The 19,232-nt window shown below is 42.0% G+C and overlaps 1 protein-coding gene across 11 annotated transcripts in view; it reads left to right on the top strand.

Moving 5' to 3' along the window:
• auts2a (activator of transcription and developmental regulator AUTS2 a) overlaps nt 1-19,232 on the top strand; it is a 357,677-nt gene that overhangs the window by 76,053 nt on the left and 262,392 nt on the right. For 3 of the 11 annotated variants that reach the window (XM_089017808.1, XM_089017805.1, XM_089017804.1), the window contains exon 1: nt 11,963-12,025. The exons of the other annotated variants lie outside the window; for them this stretch is intronic. In XM_089017808.1, the coding sequence (XP_088873934.1) occupies nt 11,978-12,025 (48 nt within the window). In that variant the 5' untranslated portion in view covers nt 11,963-11,977. Of the gene's footprint in view, nt 1-11,962; nt 12,026-19,232 lie in introns of those variants that run through there. 11 annotated transcript variants of the gene reach the window in all.

Here is a 19,232-nt window from a genome sequence, read left to right as displayed (position 1 = left end):
CAATGCCTAGGGGCCAGATACGGCCCGCCACATCATTTTATATTGCCCGCTGAATCATTCAAGCATGTCAACTTTTTTGATTCTTGCTGAAATCTCTGCCTAGATGTCAACTTTCATGTGTCATAAATAATGTTAGCAATAATTGTGTTTCTCTGTTTACATTCATTCTTGAACTTCTTCTTCTTTCCCTTTCGGCTTTTCCCTTCAGGGGTCGCAAATCAATGTCCTCCATCTATCCCGGTTTTGTGCATCCTCTTCTCTCACACCAGCTACCTTCATGTCCTCCTTGACCACATCCATAAACCTCCTCTTCGGTCTTCCTCTTCGGTCTTCTGCCTGGCAGTTCAAGGCTCAGCATCCTTCTGCCGATATAGTCACTCTCTCTCCTCTGGACATGTCCAAACCATCGTAGTCTGGCCTCTCTGACTTTCTTTCCAAAGCCTCTAATATGAGTTGTCCCTCTAATGTACTCATTCCTGATCCTATCCAACCTGGTCACTCCCAAAGAAAACCTCAACATCTTCAGCTCTGCTACCTCTGCTTCCTGTCTTTTCTTCAGTGGCACTGTCTCCAGTCCAAACATCATGGCTGGTCTGACCACGGTTTTATACACTTTTCCTTTCATCCTAGCTGCAACCCTTCTATCACACATCACACCTGACATTTTTCTCCAGCCGCTCCAGGCTGCCTGGACACGCTTCTTCACCTCTTTTCCACACTCTCAATTGCTCTGGACAGTTGACCCCAAGTACTTAAAATCGTCCACTTTCTTTATCTCTTCTCCCTGTAGCATCACTTGCACTTGGATCCCTCTCATTCACACACATATCTTCCGTCTTGCTGCGACTGATCTTCATTCCTCTCCTTTCCAGGGCATATCTCCACATCTCTAGTTTCTCCGCCACCTGTTCCCTGTTCTAAGCCCTGTTGTAAGCCAACAAGTGTGTATCACAAAAATGTTTTTCCCATAGGAAACCATTAAAATGGGAATAATCCGTTCCCAGGTTTCCACAAAATATACTTTTCAACTAAATAAGCCTTAAAACTACACACAACATACCTTATTCTATGTATAATAAATGTGCTATTGTATTGTAATGAAAGAAATACACTGCACTGTATAATAAAGTCACTTTACTTACATTTGTGATGGTCGTTGATGGCTTGATGGAATGGCGTTGGAGGTCCGAGGTCAAAGGGAGTTGTGGTTTGGAAAAAGAGTCACATTCCATAAGGACTGTAATTAAAGAAATAAACTGTGCTATAAAATAAAGTCATTTTATTTGCCTTTATGATGGTTATTGATGGCTTGATGGAATGGTGTTGGAGGTCGACGGTCAGAGGGTATTGCTGTTTGGAAAGAGAGGCACATTACATGAGGACTGTAATTAAAGAAATAAACTTTGCTGTAAAATAAAGTTTTATTTACCTTTTTGATGGTCGTTGATGGCTTATGGAAGGAGAGTCACCTTCCATAAGGACTGTTGGTAACTTAACCTCTGGTGTGGCTTCTCTTCTTTGCTTCTTTTGAGACTCCTCATCATTTTTGTTGATTAAAAACCTCTTAATTGACACCTGTTGCTTTCTGACTTGTAAAGTCTTACGAAACTGAGGCATCACATTATCGTTCATTGTGTTGATGATTGTCATAGCCACAGTCTTTTCTGGATGGAACTGTTCGGTAAAAACCTGCACATCATTCCACTTTGCCAACATTGCCTTTATGAGCTCACTTGATGCTGCTGCCATATCCTCCTCCTCGCCCTCAGATGTTCTCAAACCATCCGTTGCTGGCTTTAAAATCCTCAATAAGCGCCGAACATCCAGGTTGGCGCATGGCGATATCGGCGTGAATTAGCCGTGCTTTCTCGCATAAAATAGCTTTACTCACGCTGTCGCCGGATAGCAGCTTGCCCGAGACCGTCACTTTGAGAGCACAGAAACACCTTTTGCAACAGACGCACCTTTGATGGCTTCTCTGTTCCGGAAAATGGTAGCAATGGATGACTTAGCATAGCCGTGCTCGGCCACTAAATCACACAAACGCACACCTGTTCGTGTTCTTCAATTATCTCCTTCTTCTCAGCGACTGTGATTTTATTTTGTATCTTCTTGGGCTGAACCCGAGCCTGTGATGGTTTTTTTTCGGTCGCATAATAGTAAAATTATCAGCAAAAACCTCCAAGGAGGCGTTCGGTGTGTGCATTCAATGAGAGGAGGTGTGGAAAGTAGCGCCGGCTGGAGCGCTGTTCGGTCGTGTGCTTCCGTCGAAGATCACTACGCCAGATCCGAAGGTCGTGTGCTTTGGTGTTCTTCCTCCGAAGATTACTCCACCAGCCGTGGTGGATGTGTATCATGAAAATAGTGCGTATTTCAAGGTTTCATTTTCATAAATGTGACGTTCGTAAGATGAAAAGTTCGTAAGATAAGGTGTTCGTAAGCTGAGGTCTCTCTGTATTTGGAGTCACTGTCATAACGGCCCTCTGATGGATGACGTCACTCCATAATTGATTATTGGTGGATGTTGATTAAGTGCAGCCAGAATTCAAGAGGGATGTTGCAATCAAAAATATGCCCCCAGTGGGTTTATAGGGAATGTTCCATTGCCAGTGTTTTATGAATTCCTCTGTTTTTGTTCGCAAATTCAACATGTTGGCTTTGGACACGACACAGGTGCCTTGTTGTTATCAGCTATTTTTCTCAAGGGTGAAACACACAATGAGCAAGCACTTGAATAATGTGGCAACAGTGCCGAAATCTGCCCATGCAGGCCTTTCATCTTTCAAAAGCTGTGCAAATGACACGCAGCATAAATATTAGCCTGAAACAATATCACAAATTCATTTTGACCGAAGCGATGCAAGTGGGAAACAAATTGACTCTGTGTTATGGTACCTTTAACGCTGAATATTTCTCTCTTTCCACATTATATATCATATGCTAAACATCACTGGGCTGTAACACTGATTCATTACCAGCCGCCGGTTTAATATCATATCACATTCCCATAAATAGTTAATATTAAATGTTTGCATATCTAAGGATTGACCATTGCTACTTGCCCAACTTAAATTTCATTGGTTGTCCTATTCTGACATTTCTGCTGTTGTTTTTGTTGTTTTTTCCCCCTACGCCCTATTTGTTGAGTCATGATGCAGAACAGGGTGTCAAACTCATTTTTGTCAAGGGTCACTTTGGATTTACATCTTCTCTCCAGGGCCGTTACAGAAGTCGAAGTGAATAAATGTTTAATCATCACATCATATTATTATTTGTATGCACACACACACACACACGCACACACACACACGCACACACACACACACACACACACACACACACGCACACACGCACACGCACACACACACACGCATGGCGCACGCGCACGCATACGCACACAACACACACAAGCACAACATATGCACGCTAAATAACGGATTACGAGTTATTATAACGGATTACGAGTTATATTATAATTTGTTCTTTGTTCAATTACTATATTGAGTGTAATTCAAGTCACAGCATTATTGCAAAATTTCACTTATCACACATGACAATTTTGGATTTTCACAGTCCACATAAAATTATTTGGCAGGCCAGATCTGGCGCCCAGGCCACGACTTTCACACCCATGCTGTCGTGTATGACAAAGCCTATATCTGATTTTGAGAGCAATCCTCATTCTGTTGAACATATTTCACTTTTTTTCAAGCAAAGTGCCTTTCAAAGTGAGGCTCTCATACATTAACACAGGGATTTTTCACTTGCCTCTGGCTGTACAATACACTTGAACTTCATATGGTTAAAAATTTGCTCAGGAACAAGTTGGCAGTTCAATGTGAAGTGCATGTCAGCGATCATCGCAAGTTCGCGTTTGTGTCTATATTAAGTTTGTTGTGACTTGTTTCGATGCAAATAATACAACAACAATGTGAGATGGAGGTCACATAAGGTGTAACATTTTATCTCCCTTTTCACACACATTTCTTCTGTCATGGCCACACAAGGCATTCTCGGGTTCCAATCAGTACGGTGTGTGCACTCCACACCCCTCCCAAAGAGTTCTGGCATTCCCTTATGCCTTTGTGATGCTAAGGTGAATAGACTGTGGGGTTCTGTGAGATATTTCAAGATAAACAATCAGTATTACAAGCAATATCAACAGAATCGGTGACAAAGGGCAGCCTTGGCGTAGCCCAACCCTCACTGGAAACAATTCCGACCTACTGCCGGCAATGCGAACCAGACTCTGACATTGGTCGTATATGGACCGAACGGCCCGTATCAGGAGCTCCTGTACCCCATACTCCCGAAGCACCCTCCAGAACTCCGGACCCGCCCCTCTAGAACCCCTGAATAGACCTTTCCAGGGCGGCTGAGGAGTGTGATCACTCTGTAGTTGGAACACATCGCCGGTCTGCCAATCCAGAGGCACTCTCCCCGATGACCACGCAATGTTGCAGAGGTGTGTCAGCCAAGACAGCCCCACAACATTCTCATCCACCCCCGGGGCCTTGCCACCAAGGAGCTTTTTAACCACCTCGGTGACTTCAACCACAGAGATCGGAGAGCCCACCTCAGAGTCCCCAGACACTGCTTCCTCCAAGGAAGGCGTGTTGGTGGAGTTGAAGAGGTCTTCCAAGTACTCTACCCTGCCCACTGCTTCACGCCGTCTCCAGTCGAGGTCAGTAGGGCCCCATCCTCAGTGTACACAGTGTTAGTGGTGCACTGCTTTCCCCTCCTGAGACACCGGATGGTGGACCAGAATTTCCTTGAAGCGGTCCGGAAGTCGGCTTCCATGGCCTCACCGAACTCTTCCCATGCCCGTGTTTTTGCCTTGACGACCACCGAGGCTGCATTCCACTTGGCTAATCGATACCTGTCAGCTGTCTCAGGGGTCCCACAGGCCATATATGCCCTATAGGACTCATTCTTCAGCCTTATGGCATCCCTTACTACTGGTGTCCACCAGCGAGTACGGGGGATGCCGCCACGACAGGCACCTTACGGCCACAACTCCGATTTGCTGCCTCAGCAAGGAAGGAAGATACGGAACATGGTCCATTCGGTCTCAATGTCCCCCACCTCCATTTGAACCACCTCCACATTTGAAAATAACAAATCGGATGTCTGAACTTGATTTTAATAGATAAATAACATTTGCTGATTTGTAACTGATGGGTGTTGGATTCACCGCGGCTGACATACAGTGTCTTATATTATTTCTAGTAATGTGTGACACACAAACATCACACTGTATACCTTAAAGCATAAAAAAATGACGGTTATGCTTAAAGCACCAATTTATCTATTTTTAAAAGCCGTAAAGAAGGAAGTTAGCACTGATAATTCTCTTGAAATTGCCAAAAATTCATGATTGTTTTTTTTTTTTTCTTTACAATGTTGACACTTTCTGCGGGGAAGAGCTAAGCATGCAAAGGACAAATATGGACCACACAACATTTGAGCACAAAAATCACATCGACAAGTACTTGGGCAGTGCTTGTTGTCATTGTTTCAATTACTGATACATGCGTGTGAGTTGAACACTTTCACAAAATATCAAACAGGCATTTTACTTAGCTTTTATGTCGAGAAGGAAAGGCAGAGAAATAAGGAAATGAAAAAGTGCATACTCGTGCATTCAGATGCTTTGAATGGAGTCGGTCGCCTCGACTTCAAGTGGAGCCAGGAATAATCCTGGCAGTACCGAGATGATATTTGATTCAATTTAGTATTCCATCTGAAGTGTGTTTTTGCATGGCCTTTGCCGTTTGCTGGGTGAAATTCGTGGATGACAATCAAGTGCGCTCAAATTTAACAATTTGGCATGCAAAACCCACTACACTGTTTGGATGGGGAAAATGTGTCTTACAGCACCGAGCTGCTGGACAGACTTTGTAATATTAATGTTATGATTGAGACAATGTATTTTTAACGTATACATTTCACAGAAAGTGGCCCAGTGGCCCAGTGGCTAGCGCGCTGACCATACACTGGAGAGGTTGTGGGTTAGATCTTGGCTCCGGCCTTCTTGTGTGGAATTTGCTTGTTCTACCCGGGCCTGCATGAGTTTTCTGTGAGTACTCCAGTTTCCTACCCACATTCCAAAAACATGAATGGCAGGCTTATTTAACACTCAAAATTGTCTCTAGGTGTAAATGTGAGCATGAATGGTTGTTTGTTTCTGGGTGACCCGTTATCGACTGCCAACCGATCCAGGATATCCCCTGCCTCCAACCCAATTACAGCTTGCATAGGCTTAGTATCTGTTTCCTGCTTTCGGCGATCTCAGCCAACCAATGAGACAGCGGCTGAGGCCATTCCCCAGTAGTGAAGAAAAAAAAAGGAGGGTGAATGCATGCCGACGCATTCAAGGAGAGCGAAGGTGAAGGAAAACATCACAAAGCTGAGCCTTCTTCATTTGTCTGTAAAGTCACTGAGTTATGGAACAATTTCACCTCGTGTTTTCTCGATGCAGCCATTTTCACCTGTTCACCTAGACCAGGGGTCGGCAACCTTTACGACTCAAAGAGCCATTTGGACCCATTTCCCACAGAAAAGAAAACACTGGGAGCCACAAAATCCTTTGACATTTAAAATGAAGACAACACTGCATCTTTTCATCATCGTTGTTTACCTTGATATATGCATAAACAAACTATAGTGTGTTGCATTTATAAATCAATGAACGGTTACAGAGAAGTGAAATTACATTTCTGCACGCCTCAAAAACATTTTAAACTCTGAAAAAAAGACGCTAACTTCTCATTACATATTAAGCATACCGGTAAACCCGTCTCGTCAGCAGTGAAGGCGAACGAATCTGCCCACGTATCATTAAATGTTCTGTTTTCTTCAGACACTTTTCTTTAATTAGATGTATCCATAGTTGGCCTACCTGGGGGTCGAAAAATTCAAGAAATCGTGCGCAATTTGGCGATTGTGATCGGATATACGTCCACTGTCGATGGTTGTGACGTATATTATGAGCGACAAAAAAATGTAATGTTTTATTTTATATTACAGTAAAGTCTCGTTATATCGAGAGTACCGCTTATTACGATACCATTTCTATGAACGCAAGGAGGAAATTACATGGGCGCAGGGTCGGATATATCGATAGTCCCGGTTATATCGATATTTTTTCGGACTCCCGAGAATATCGATATAACGAGACTTTACTGTATTTATAATCACCATAATCTTCAAATTTAGAATTACATTTTAAAAACGAACGAAGTAAAATAATATACATTAAATGAAATACTCATTATTTATTTTCTAAAGCCGCAGGGAGCCGCAGCAGAGGGGTGAAAGAGCCACATGCGGCTCCGGAGCCGCGGGTTGCCGACGCCTGACCTAGACCCCTGTCGAAACAGCCTGCTGAGTAAGGCTCTAAATGGGCCCAGAATGAAGTCATGGTTTGAGTTTTTGTGTGTGCTTTCATGTGCATCCACCTGTTTTATTCCCCTGGGGACCTTTTCAAGGTTGAATGCATGTAAACACACTACACCATCGTATTCGCCTCTCATGAGTTGGTGGCCGCAAAAAAACTGCTTAGTCAGTTCCAAACTGTTGAAACGCCTGCCTGCCTTAAATCTTGACTGTTTTACAATACGTACAGTACCGTTTGTATTTTCTCAAATTGTCAGCAGATCATTTGGATACACAGACAGCTGAAACTGTACCTTCACCCCCCGCCTTTTTTTGTACGATGACAATTAATAAAGGTTTACCTGTGCACTCCAGCGACAATTAGTGGCTGTGTAAAACGGTCCAGTGCTACGATCTCCAGTTTTAGCAGGAGGAGAGCATGTAGGGCCTAATGTAATTTCCTGGTTGTGGCCTGGATGGGGAACGATACGTTTTATCTGGCCATCAGCAAGCGTCAGCTTCATCACTAATATCTGTTTGTGTAGTGAACAGGAAATAAACATTTGTGCTGGCGGCCAATACAGCCTGCAGGGTAGAAAGGCGGAACATGCTCTGTGTCACGCCATATGAGGCAGCTGGCCCTCAGTGTGTGCAGAGCATGGTCAAGAAAGTACACATGATTTGCTAATGTGTACACTTTCCTTCATTTACCAAACATGCTTTGAATTCACCAAGCAGTGGTGGCCCGTGGATTTCATCGCTCAGTCTTCAGTAGTGCGACGTCTGAATCAATCCCCACTGGAAAAAGTGTGGTGTGATTTACTCAAGGGTACCATTCGCCAGGAAATAACTGACCGACCTTTCTTAATGATGTCCATTTTTTCTTGAAAAGTCCGTCTTGAAAATGGCTTTCCCAGTAAATTTCCAAACAAATCCATTTCTTCTTTTCCTTCAGCCATTGCGGGTTGACAAAACTGCTATTAAATACAATACAATACAATACAATACAATACAATACAATACAATACAATACAATACCTTTTGATTTATATAGCGCTTTAATAACAGCTGAAGCTGCAACTTAATATGGACAGCAGCCACACATTTACAAGAAAGCACAAGGGAGTGAAACAAAAATTAGTTAATTAGTCAAGTTAAAATCATGCTGAGTCGAATGCCAAAGAGTCACAATATATTTGCTCATGCAGCTCGCTAACGATAGAATGTGCTAGCTCTGGCCAGTATGCTCTTGTTACTAGCGGCTTGTGATCAGGAGAGTTTTTACAAACGATGATTGTCTAGTGATTAGCCAATCATTGTTTGCAAAAGCGCTGACATTGACCAATGCCTGCAAGAAGGCGTTGGTACCCATTGTGCATTGCTAACTCCAAATATGATTGGTTAGAGCAACAGTTTGATTGACATGATGCAACAGGGCCTGTAGAACTGATTGTGAAGGTGTTGAGGTAGATTTCTGACCCTGGTAACAAATGATGGCTTAAATGTGATTAGTTAAAAGGGAAAATTAATGAAAGGAAGCTAAAATACAATTTGGAATTTTTTAACAAGAAATAATCGACAAACTATAATTAACATCAGTCCGTGATTCAGATATTTTTAGGCCAGCAGAGAAGCCTTTGCAGGCCTTGATGGTCTGCCACTGTCACCAAGAGTGTGCTCATCCCCCAAAAACAGAAAGTGCAGATTTTGCAATCTGCACTTTCATTTAATGAAATTTGCCATGATTGATTTATAATGCCGCAACACAGGCGCAATGGTTAGGGGGACGACCTCACAGTGCAGAAGTACCGGGTTCGATTCCAGTTTTGTAATTCCTGTGTGGTGTTTGCATGTTCTCCCTGGATATGCACTTATGAGGAAAAACCAGACAAATGGATTGATCATTTTAACGTCTGCCAAATGCTTGCAAGCAATTCTGGTCAATCATCCAACATCTCAGGGGGAAGTAGTGTACAGTCACCGCTGTGAACCGGTGAGAAGGATACTTTGAAAACCTGTTGAATTCCACTGACATGCTTTCCCATGAGGAAGCAGTCTAGGGTCTCAGCAGCAAGCTTGTGTGTCAATGGGATTGAAGTAACAGAGGCGGTTAATAAGGTCCTTGGTGGAAAGGCCGCCAGGGGTAAAATGAGATCTGTGAGCAGTTCCAACTCTGGATGTTGTGGGATTGTCCTTGACACGTCAAAGGTGGGGTCCGACTTTAGAGGTTTAAGGTTTTAATATGTGCATGAAAGATTCCAGGGCTGCTGGAGAGGAACCTCCATCGTAGCTGTGGAATCGCGGACCAGCTTTACTGTATGTACCCTGGGCCTGTTGTGGAAACAACTCTAGAAGTGTGCGGTATTAGAGGTAAACGTTTCGGTACAGGTGGTTTAATCGCTGTACAACCAAAGTCAGAGTTTGGTCTGTTTTGTTGATAGTGAGTCGGATTTGGTTCAGATGAAATTCATACTTTAGCAAGGCTGCTGTTTGTCACTTCATTCTGTTCATAAATAACATTTCTGAAAATTATTTCAAGGCACAGCGAGGGTGGTGATGGTTTCCGGTTTGGTGATCTTAGTGTTCCATCTCATTACATGATTGCTTGGTGACCATTTCAGGGTTTTCAGTCCTATCAATTCTGGTGAAGTATAAAGCCAAAGTCCATTCTGGTAGGTGGTTCTGGTCAAACCTTTTTTCACTCTTTCTCAACGGTCAGAATCGAGAATATGAGACAGCACCCAAACACCCCCTTTTGTGGTTGATGACTGGTTGCTGGTCTGTAAAAAAAACATGTACTGCCATTAACTGAACCCTGCAGGAAAACGCGTTTTGCATTAAACAGGTTATTACATCCAGAAGTCTTCATTGAATTGGAACAAAAGAAATGATCCCAACAGAGGTTATGATGAAAATAAAACCTTCTACATGGCCTTCAGTACATACACTCTCTGTCGGGACGTAAATATTGCTAAAAGGGGTCAGTTTCCTCCCGGGCCTCTCCTTTGTTCATTCTTATTCGTTCGATTACATTATTTAAACCTTTGTTGCGCAGGCCTTGTAACACGCCGTAAGCTTAAAAGATTAAAGCGGCCTTTAACATCTTTTCAAATATCAAAAGTGGGCAGATTTTTCCACAAAGCAATTTCTCCTTTTTACTCTCTTGCTTTTGTGGAAGCAAATTCGATCGGAATATAACACATCACTGCCACACTCTTATCTCTACCGGTTAGACCTTGGCGCTGCTGTACCTGCTAGTGTCAGACCAGGAATCTCAGTGTGTTTCTTGTGAGTACACAAGCTACGTTGTGTGCCATCGGTCAGGTCGTACACAGGCACACACGATTTGCAGTTCTCGTGTCACGCGAACAGAGATTTCCACATAACTTCGATAGACTGTCTAAGCATGAGGTTCCCGACCACCAAAGCTTTTCCATTGTTTCCAGTATATAAGTAGGAGAAATTCCAAAAGATAGAAAACCAGTGGAAAGCTAAGAACCCACCATTTTCAACATTAAAAACAACAGTGAAAAAGCTGAACGTAATTCATTGTGTCCCCAACCTGAGAATCCCTATTCTGCCTGCTGAAACAATGGACTTCTTGTCTTTTTATTCTTTTGCCCCTGAAGCTAATTGTTGTCCTCGCAAGCCATGTGTATTTAATAAAGCACTGAAACACATTTCCGAAAAATCATCATCATCAACTAGCGGAACTGAGCTCATGATCAATTATGCAGTGATACTCAAAGCATATGTTTGTTCATACCACAAAATTATGTTGTTTTATTTCCCTGGATGCCCAGGCTTTTACAAATTGAAGCAGTTGTGCCATTTTGATCCTAGTGCTAGGTGATTAAATAATGTCAACATTGAAAATACCCTACCTTTTTTTAATTTATTACATGACCATTATGCAACAATACCGATTGATGAACTGACTGTGCAGTAAATGACAAAACCTCTCCAGATGAAATTCTACTCGGTGAAGGTTGTTTTGAAAAATATTGAAAGCTTCCTCTTGAAGCGTGTTCACGTCAAAATAATACAATTGTAGCATTTTGTCAACATATTTGTTCAGCTGTGGTATGTGTTTATCTCGTGGCAATGCAGGTCCTTCAGGGTAGCAGCAAAGAAGATCTGTTGAAATAATAACAAGGACAACACGACATTGAGATTGAGTTAAACAAGGGCAAACTGATGAGAGTTGAACAGATGCTTTGGAACGCTGAAGGCAAAAAAATCCAGCCATTCTGACATGTAAGTGTAAAGCTTTAATAAGACGGAGAAGATAATGAAAGAGGTCGGAACTCAAGCCTTCAGAGTCCGTGTTGTCAGATTCACCTCTGCTGGCATCTTCAGCCACGACCGCATCCTTTCTGTGAATCTCTTCTTTCTGTCAGTTTTCCATGCCCGCCACACAAATGCACCCCCCCTCCCGCACACACACCCAGACACGCACAAGACTAAGCAAGATGAGAAACAGTTCCAGGCGTCGCTTCTTGAAGACAGACACAGTGTGATTTAGCAAGCAGAAGGAGCAGCAGCATTATTACACAGTTGCCATTTGCGTTTGGAAAAGATTTTCTCCCAGCAGAGAAGGATGATAAAGTCCAGTTGGTTCTATGTCAAGTTCAAATATAATGAGAAGGTAAGTCCTTTTTTTAAATAGCTCATAACATTTTAGTTTACTGTGTCTAGAATTACGAATCCATCTGCTATCAAAGCTTCAAAAATGCTGAAAGATTACATCAAGCATGGATAGCTTTTCAGGATCTTCTTTTACCGTTGTCTCAGTGCCTGACTATTCTTAACAGAGATTTGTAGGCCTGTGGTAAAAAGTGCAATTTCAACTTTGGGAATAATAACTCATGGGTGCCTACAGCGATTCTTTTCATCTTCATATTATTTTCATAACATTCTACCATTTATTTTGACATGTGTTTTCACATTGAATATTGTGAATAATATAAGATAAAATATTTTGTGATTTTAAGCAATGCGTTATTGAAGTGATAACACTCCTAAAACTTGATGCTATGCATTTTTTTTTTTACATTTTCTAGAACTTAAGAGTACCACACTGTGAGGCACATCTAAAATTATTTTTTTTGTAAAAGCCAACAGTGAGCAACAGGAATTAATTGTAATCTAAAAAGGTTCTGCCCGACACAAATTGATATGTGCATTCACCAACACACACTAAAACAGACAACTACTTTCTGAGCTCTGCGCAAGTGTCAAAGGTAATACCAAAAGCTGTATTGTATTGTATTATTTATAGCATAGCTCCACCTAGTGGATGAACCGTACAACTACACCATATATAGCTTCTATTCTACATGCCTAATTTATGGATGGGGAAAAACCACAGTCATTGAAGATGCACCTTACAATCAGAAGCATCTTACAGTTCCTATCTTAATTTACACCACCAATTTCAAATTCCCTGACTGAAATTTCAAGTACAACTTGTAAAGGTGAATATTTTTGAGGGTATGGGACGAAAGACAGCGTCGTTATTGCTCAAGAAGACCTCACTTGAAAATGCCAATTGTCTCATAGCTGATAAAGCTTTAATGTAGTAAACGATTCGCTCGTCTGAACTTGAGAAAGGGTTTGCAGTTGAATTACGTCTGATAAGAGACAGTCGCAATTTGTGTGTTGGTGGCATTTTGTTAGGAGAGCCACTGGCCCTTTCTTCATGTTTGTTGCAGTGTTAATGATGTAGATGGCTATGGTTGCCATTCTCTTAAGCCTTTTACACTGTCATGTAGTCATTGAGGCAGTTAATCAGTCCAACATCCGCCACAAGCAACTATGCAGTCACTCAACGAGTTGTCATTAATCTCAGTTGCTAGTTGTGCCTCAAATCTCTTTGCAGCGGATTTGTTCAGGAACCCTTGTACTCATTCAATTAGTCTCTTTGTATAGATGAAAAGGTTTCTTCAGCCGTCATCTGTACTTCTTTGAAGGTGTCGGACGTTTCGCTTCTTATCCAAGAAATTTCGGCAGCAAACTTTGTATCATTCATCTGTCCTGCGGTTTTGATGAATATATCTTCTCTTGTAAAACAAGTAAAGTTGGACCTTTGCTCGCTATTTTTTTTGCCTGACTTCACACATTTGAAGTGAGAAATTCGGGTTGGCGGAAACATTCGACTTGCTTCAGTTTGTTAACATTCGGCTTCTTTGAGTCATTGTTTTAGTGTGTATGTTGGAACACCGAGTGAACACCTCTGAGATTCTGTGCTCATGCAAATTTGTAACTGAACCATTTCTGTAAGAATGGTCAGCCGATTTTTTTTTCTTTTTCCACACGAATCCGCTGCCAACGCAGATATGTCACATTTAAGAGAAACTTAGCCAAGTAACGGTAGTTAGAATACAAGTGTAAGCAATGGTGACAACAGTACAAGTGCTTTTTGGCAGTAACTGGTGTAAAACTAGAAGATGAAACTCAGCGCCATGCTTGCATTGCTTCCAATCACGGTGTATCCGTTCCCATCTGGCTTAAGTTAAGTGGAAAACATTTCCGCTTCCCATTTGATCAGATTCAGATGCGGGACAGAAACAGGGGAGATTTGAATGGAATGAGGATGTAACTATCAGCCATGTTTCCAGCAACAATTAGTTGATTGCAAACTTTACAGTTCAAATATTACAACAGAGGAAAAGGAACATTTATGGAGCCATCTGCTCCTCCTTCTCCAAGCTGTCTGGCCTCGAGAGCAGCCAGTCCGTGTAATTGCGTGTGATTGACAGGCACACTTTGAGCAACACGCCAGTAGGAAGTGACCTTAAACAAGCACTGCCATTTCTGACTGAATGCTTGTCTTTCCTGTTGGCCATCACTTGCTGAAGGGAAAAAAAGAAAGGGGCTCAAGGCTGGGTGGCTTCTGGGTCAAGAACTCGGGGTCATCATGTCTGGGGATAGAGTAATTGCTATCCGTGTGTGGGCTTATGTCCCAAACTGAGGGAGCATGAGAGAGGAGGGTGTCTGGACGGTTGCTTACATTCCTGAGTGGAACAACAACACTGCCGTCCTGCTTTCCTCTCTTTATCCACTAAGTTGTTGCCAGGACCCCCCAGCGTGCCAACGCTTGAGTCACAGATACACAATGACCTGATTCACGCTAGGTAACATTATTCAAACACATACTGTGATGAGGCTTGTGAAAGATTTAATGTGTCTACTGGATGGATGGAGTATTTTTGTTTTTTAAATAATTTAGTCATCTGTACCATTTGACAGACAAAAGCCTTTGCAGTTATTGATTGGGCCATTAATTATTCATATCACTTCAACAGAGGCTAATAAATGCAAACATTTTTAAATTGTTTAATGACTCAATTCAGAGAAATATTGTATTTGTCACAAGACATGTTGTAATGAGCTGCCAGGTCAATCTTTCTGATTCCTGTCGCCATGACTTGCATTCCAGCTTCTGTCTTGTGATTACATTTTTCCTGCCTGCCATCATGAGTACTCTGTAATGAGGTGGTATCACAAAAAAGGCAGAAGAAAATGAAGAAAATTTGTGAGTCAAGATTTACAGGATATGCTGAATCCAACAAAGAGCAAATCCTCCATCGCGAAAGAGTTCAACATGCCGCAGAATACTTTATCATCGTAAGTAATGTAAACATTGCCGTTTTTGTTTTTCAGACATGTATTTAATTGTGTTGCATTCAGATGTCTTTATCACTTGCAATAATCACAGTTTTTCATACAGTATGTACATGCTGGCGTTCGTGGTTTCTTTCGTGTGTATAGAACAATGTCGAGTGCTACTCAGAGTCACGATTGCAAGAGTGCGTTATGAAAATAATAAATGACATTTTTATTTAATGCGTAAGTTCATTTTTCACTTAACCAAAGTACAAAAGCATGCTAGAGACCCAATCCACGAACTCAAGGAGAAAATTACATGCCATATCAAGGATCCCCCACTTATTGCCGACTTTTAATGAAGTTCAGCGCAGGATCGGATATATCGTCCAGTTATATCGATATTTTTTCTGACTCCCGCGAATATTGATATAACAAGACTTTACTGTATGTGGAGGGGATTAACCATTCTAATGGCTTCCCCAAATTTTAAATGGTCCTCGAGAGGAAACCGCAAATGCAATGTGGCCCACGGCCAAAAATGAGTTTGGCACCCTTGTTGTAGGATATTTAGTACCTATAGCTAACAGGGAACTGTGTGTTAGTGAGATCAAGATGATTTGGAGTTTAATGACCGATGCGTGGAGTTTATCGCATATAAATGAAACCACCTCCACCACACTAATAGCGAGTCTCAGCTTTGACACTTTTTTTGTAAAGCAAAGCATACATGTGTTCCCTCATACCAAGCGTGGTACGCAGATAGGGGTCTATTTGCTGTGACTGACTTTGTTGAAACATAGCGTTTGAGTGTAATGACTATAATGACCGCAAGATGCAAGGGTGCATGCTGTTGAGTTGTCATCAAGAGAGCATGATTGCCACGTTTGATTATTTCAGCGTCCGACGTCATGCGGAAAACTCTTGTGGTTTTGTTTGAAACAGAAAGTTGGAGGGCTACAGCACCAGACCAGTGTCACTCATTCTGTTCAAGGAAAACTTTGAAGGACCTGAACTTTTATTAAGTGATTCCGTAGGGAGACCGTTAGAGAAGAAGGTATAGAACTCAAGTGTGAATGTGTTTGGTGCTTTAGCGGTTTGTCTATCATTGCCATCTTAGTAGGTTGGCCTACTCACGAAATAACATATGTGTTGATCTGCATGAAAGCTTTATCCCTCTTCTAGTCCATCCATGCATGAATGACTTAAATGAAAGTTTATTGGAGCCATTTTAGCCAAGGCTTTTTAAATGATTTATGCCTAAAAGCTTGAGCACTAAGACGCTTACAGGACTCTTGACCCTCGGGAAGCTTGTCACAAAGTGGGATCCATCATTTTTTTCCTCCTCCTCTCCAGAAACGCTTACTTACTTTACAGACACATCCAAATTCCAGGGGGACACTCCGCAGCTTGCCGAAAGGATTACAGATAAATCCCTGCAAACTCCAGATGTTTTCCCAGGCAGCACACAGCAAGGAAACATTGCCCCATCCTCTGTAAACATCTGTCTGACAAAACCTTGATGATAGAGGAGACACAACACAACACAAGCTAAGAAGGAGAAAAGTGCCTTGACGAGTTAGATTTTCAGTCTGTTAGTTGTTCATGAAGCACTAAGTGGCTTTGCAAAGCATCTTGTGTTGTTTCTTTGGCTAAGCTTTAAAGTGGATGGGGGTATCCGTGTGTAGATCTTAAATAGTTGATAGATAAACAACTGTTGAGTTTGACAAGACAGGGCAATGATGAAACCATTTGCTGAGCTACTGTTGAAACTGTTTGTACAGATTGCCTGGAGTGACAATGTCTAAACATTTATAATGTAAATGTTTACTTTTAGTGCAGCAGCATTTGCTTTGCTTGCTTACACGTCAACGATCAATGGGAATTTCACACCCTCTTAACCTCCAAAGGTCCAAATGTCCCATTATCACGACATCAATATGTTATACCGCTGCTTTTGGCTAATTGACGGCACTTTTTTGCCACTCTGTCTCTGTGCAATTTACACAGCACACTGAAGTGCAACACTGGGACATTCCCATCATAATAAGGCTCTGTTGAAAGTGGTTTGGATTACTTGATTATTAGGCAGGGGACGACATTGCCTCGGGGTCTTCATCATGGCGACAGGCGGTGTTGACCAATATCTGGATCACTGAATAATTGCAGGCGAGGAGGGGGTGTGGGTAGCCACTAGGGACATGTCTGACAGATGGATGCAGCGAATGATTGCATGCTTAGCCGACTGGAAAGGCAACTTTCACCCAAACAGACAGCATATCTTTTTCCTCCCCTTCAACGTTGATTAACATTGAGAACACAAATTTGTCAAATCTTCATAATTCAAAATCATTAATTAATTTGTTGGAGAAAATCAATGACATTTGCAGTTACTGCAAATATGGATTATTAGGCAATAACACCAACAGAGTAACACTTTTTTTGTCTCTCGCAATATATCCCCCTTAATTGGGTGAGAGCCGGTCCAGGGTGTCAACCTTTACTCTAAGTCAGCTTGGAGAGACATCAGAGGTTGAGCTCGATATTAAATGGCCTATAACCGTATTTGAAAATTTCACCGAAAGATATTGTAGGAGCACGGTCGATTACCATTCAGAAGCAATGGAGATTGTTGTATCACTATAATCAGGTATCAAGTTATAATTATTGATGCATGAAATGGTTAAAATCCCATTGTAATGTTCGGTACTGCGTCCACTCCCCAGACTTAGGCAGCTCCAGTCAGAGCCTACTGGATGACTGGGCGTAGTGATGGTTGCCGCTGTGTGACCGATTTGGATGGGCAAACCATAATATTCTGACTCAATGGAGCCTCTGTTGTCCTGTGCACATAGTCACATGCCGGGTGGCATCACTTCACACCGGCTACACATTAACGGAGTCAGTGTCGGGCAACATGAGCTATGAGAATGTCACGGATTTGTGAGAGGATGGATCAAATGCTCGGCGACCGCTGAAGAGCAAATTTGAACAGTGACTTTTTGTTTCAATGGATACTTGTGTTAACTGCCCGGGTGGCTTCCCTGCGGGGTGTGTATTTGTGTATTTTCTTTTCTTTCTCAAAATCTATGGAATTTAAAGCAGGGGTGGACGATTAATTTCACAAAGGGGGCACATGAAAGACTGAAATGCTTAAACTGAAATCCTTGCTCAGGGCTAAGCGGACACGATTAATGTATTCAGAAAAAAATAACATGGTATGTATTTTTTGAAGTAGGAACAAAATCAACGAAATGATATGCTGTTATTAACCTTTTGGGTTTTCGGGCACTAGGCGAGGGACACCTTGAATTGCTTATACTTGTAGAAACAGCCATTTGTGCTCACACCCACACCCAAGGACAATCTGAAGTGTCCAATTAATTCACCTGCCATGCTAAATTTTGGAACGCTGGAGTAAACTGTAGTACCTGGATAAAAACCACTTCGGCACGGGGAGAGCAAACTCCACACAGGTGGAGTACCACGAACCTGGTACCTAAGCACTCTGAAGCTGACCAACTAGTTAATCACTGTTCTGCCCGTAACTCATTGGCTGGCAGACAATGTGCAAAAATGTGTCGACTCCAGTGCCAGGGTTTTTGTCATTCTCACTCAAATTGCAGGATCCACAGAATATTGAGTTTTAGGACTACATAAACATTCAATTCAGCGTCAGAAAACTTACTCTCCTCTATCATCAGAAAAATAGCTAATTCCTAAGTTATATAGGTATGGTGTTATCTAAGCTTGAAATGGGGGCAGCGGTACAAAATACAATACAATAAATACATCTTGATTTCTGTAGCTTAAGCTGTAACAAAGTGCTAACATGGACAAAAGACAAATGCTGTCTACTCATGGAAGGGAAAAACATTGCCAGAAATCTGACCAGCGCTTGATCGGCACCCCGCGTAAGAAAAAACTAAACCCGAACAAATTTGGGAATGGCGCTCCACGTCACACTTTTCAATTCCCGAATGGATTCGGGAATAGCAGCAAATGAGTTAATATTTTCAATCTTCAACAAAAACAGAGGAATTGACCTTATTGTTTTCCCACTTATACATATAGATCAACACATCTAATTTTTGCCTTCTCAAAGAAAAAAACAACTGGTCACATATATTGGTCAGACTGACTTTTCTTTTCCCTGAAACTTTATTCGCAATACGGAGATTATGTGGCAGTTACATTGGGAAGAGCAGACCAGAGGTACATGCATATCAAAGAGAACCAGCCATCTG

This window comes from Hippocampus bargibanti, linkage group LG16, assembly GCF_051943395.1.
Source record: "Hippocampus bargibanti isolate YZ-2025 linkage group LG16, ASM5194339v1, whole genome shotgun sequence".
NCBI lineage: Eukaryota > Metazoa > Chordata > Actinopteri > Syngnathiformes > Syngnathidae > Hippocampus > Hippocampus bargibanti.
This window is presented reverse-complemented; position numbering and strand designations above follow the sequence as displayed.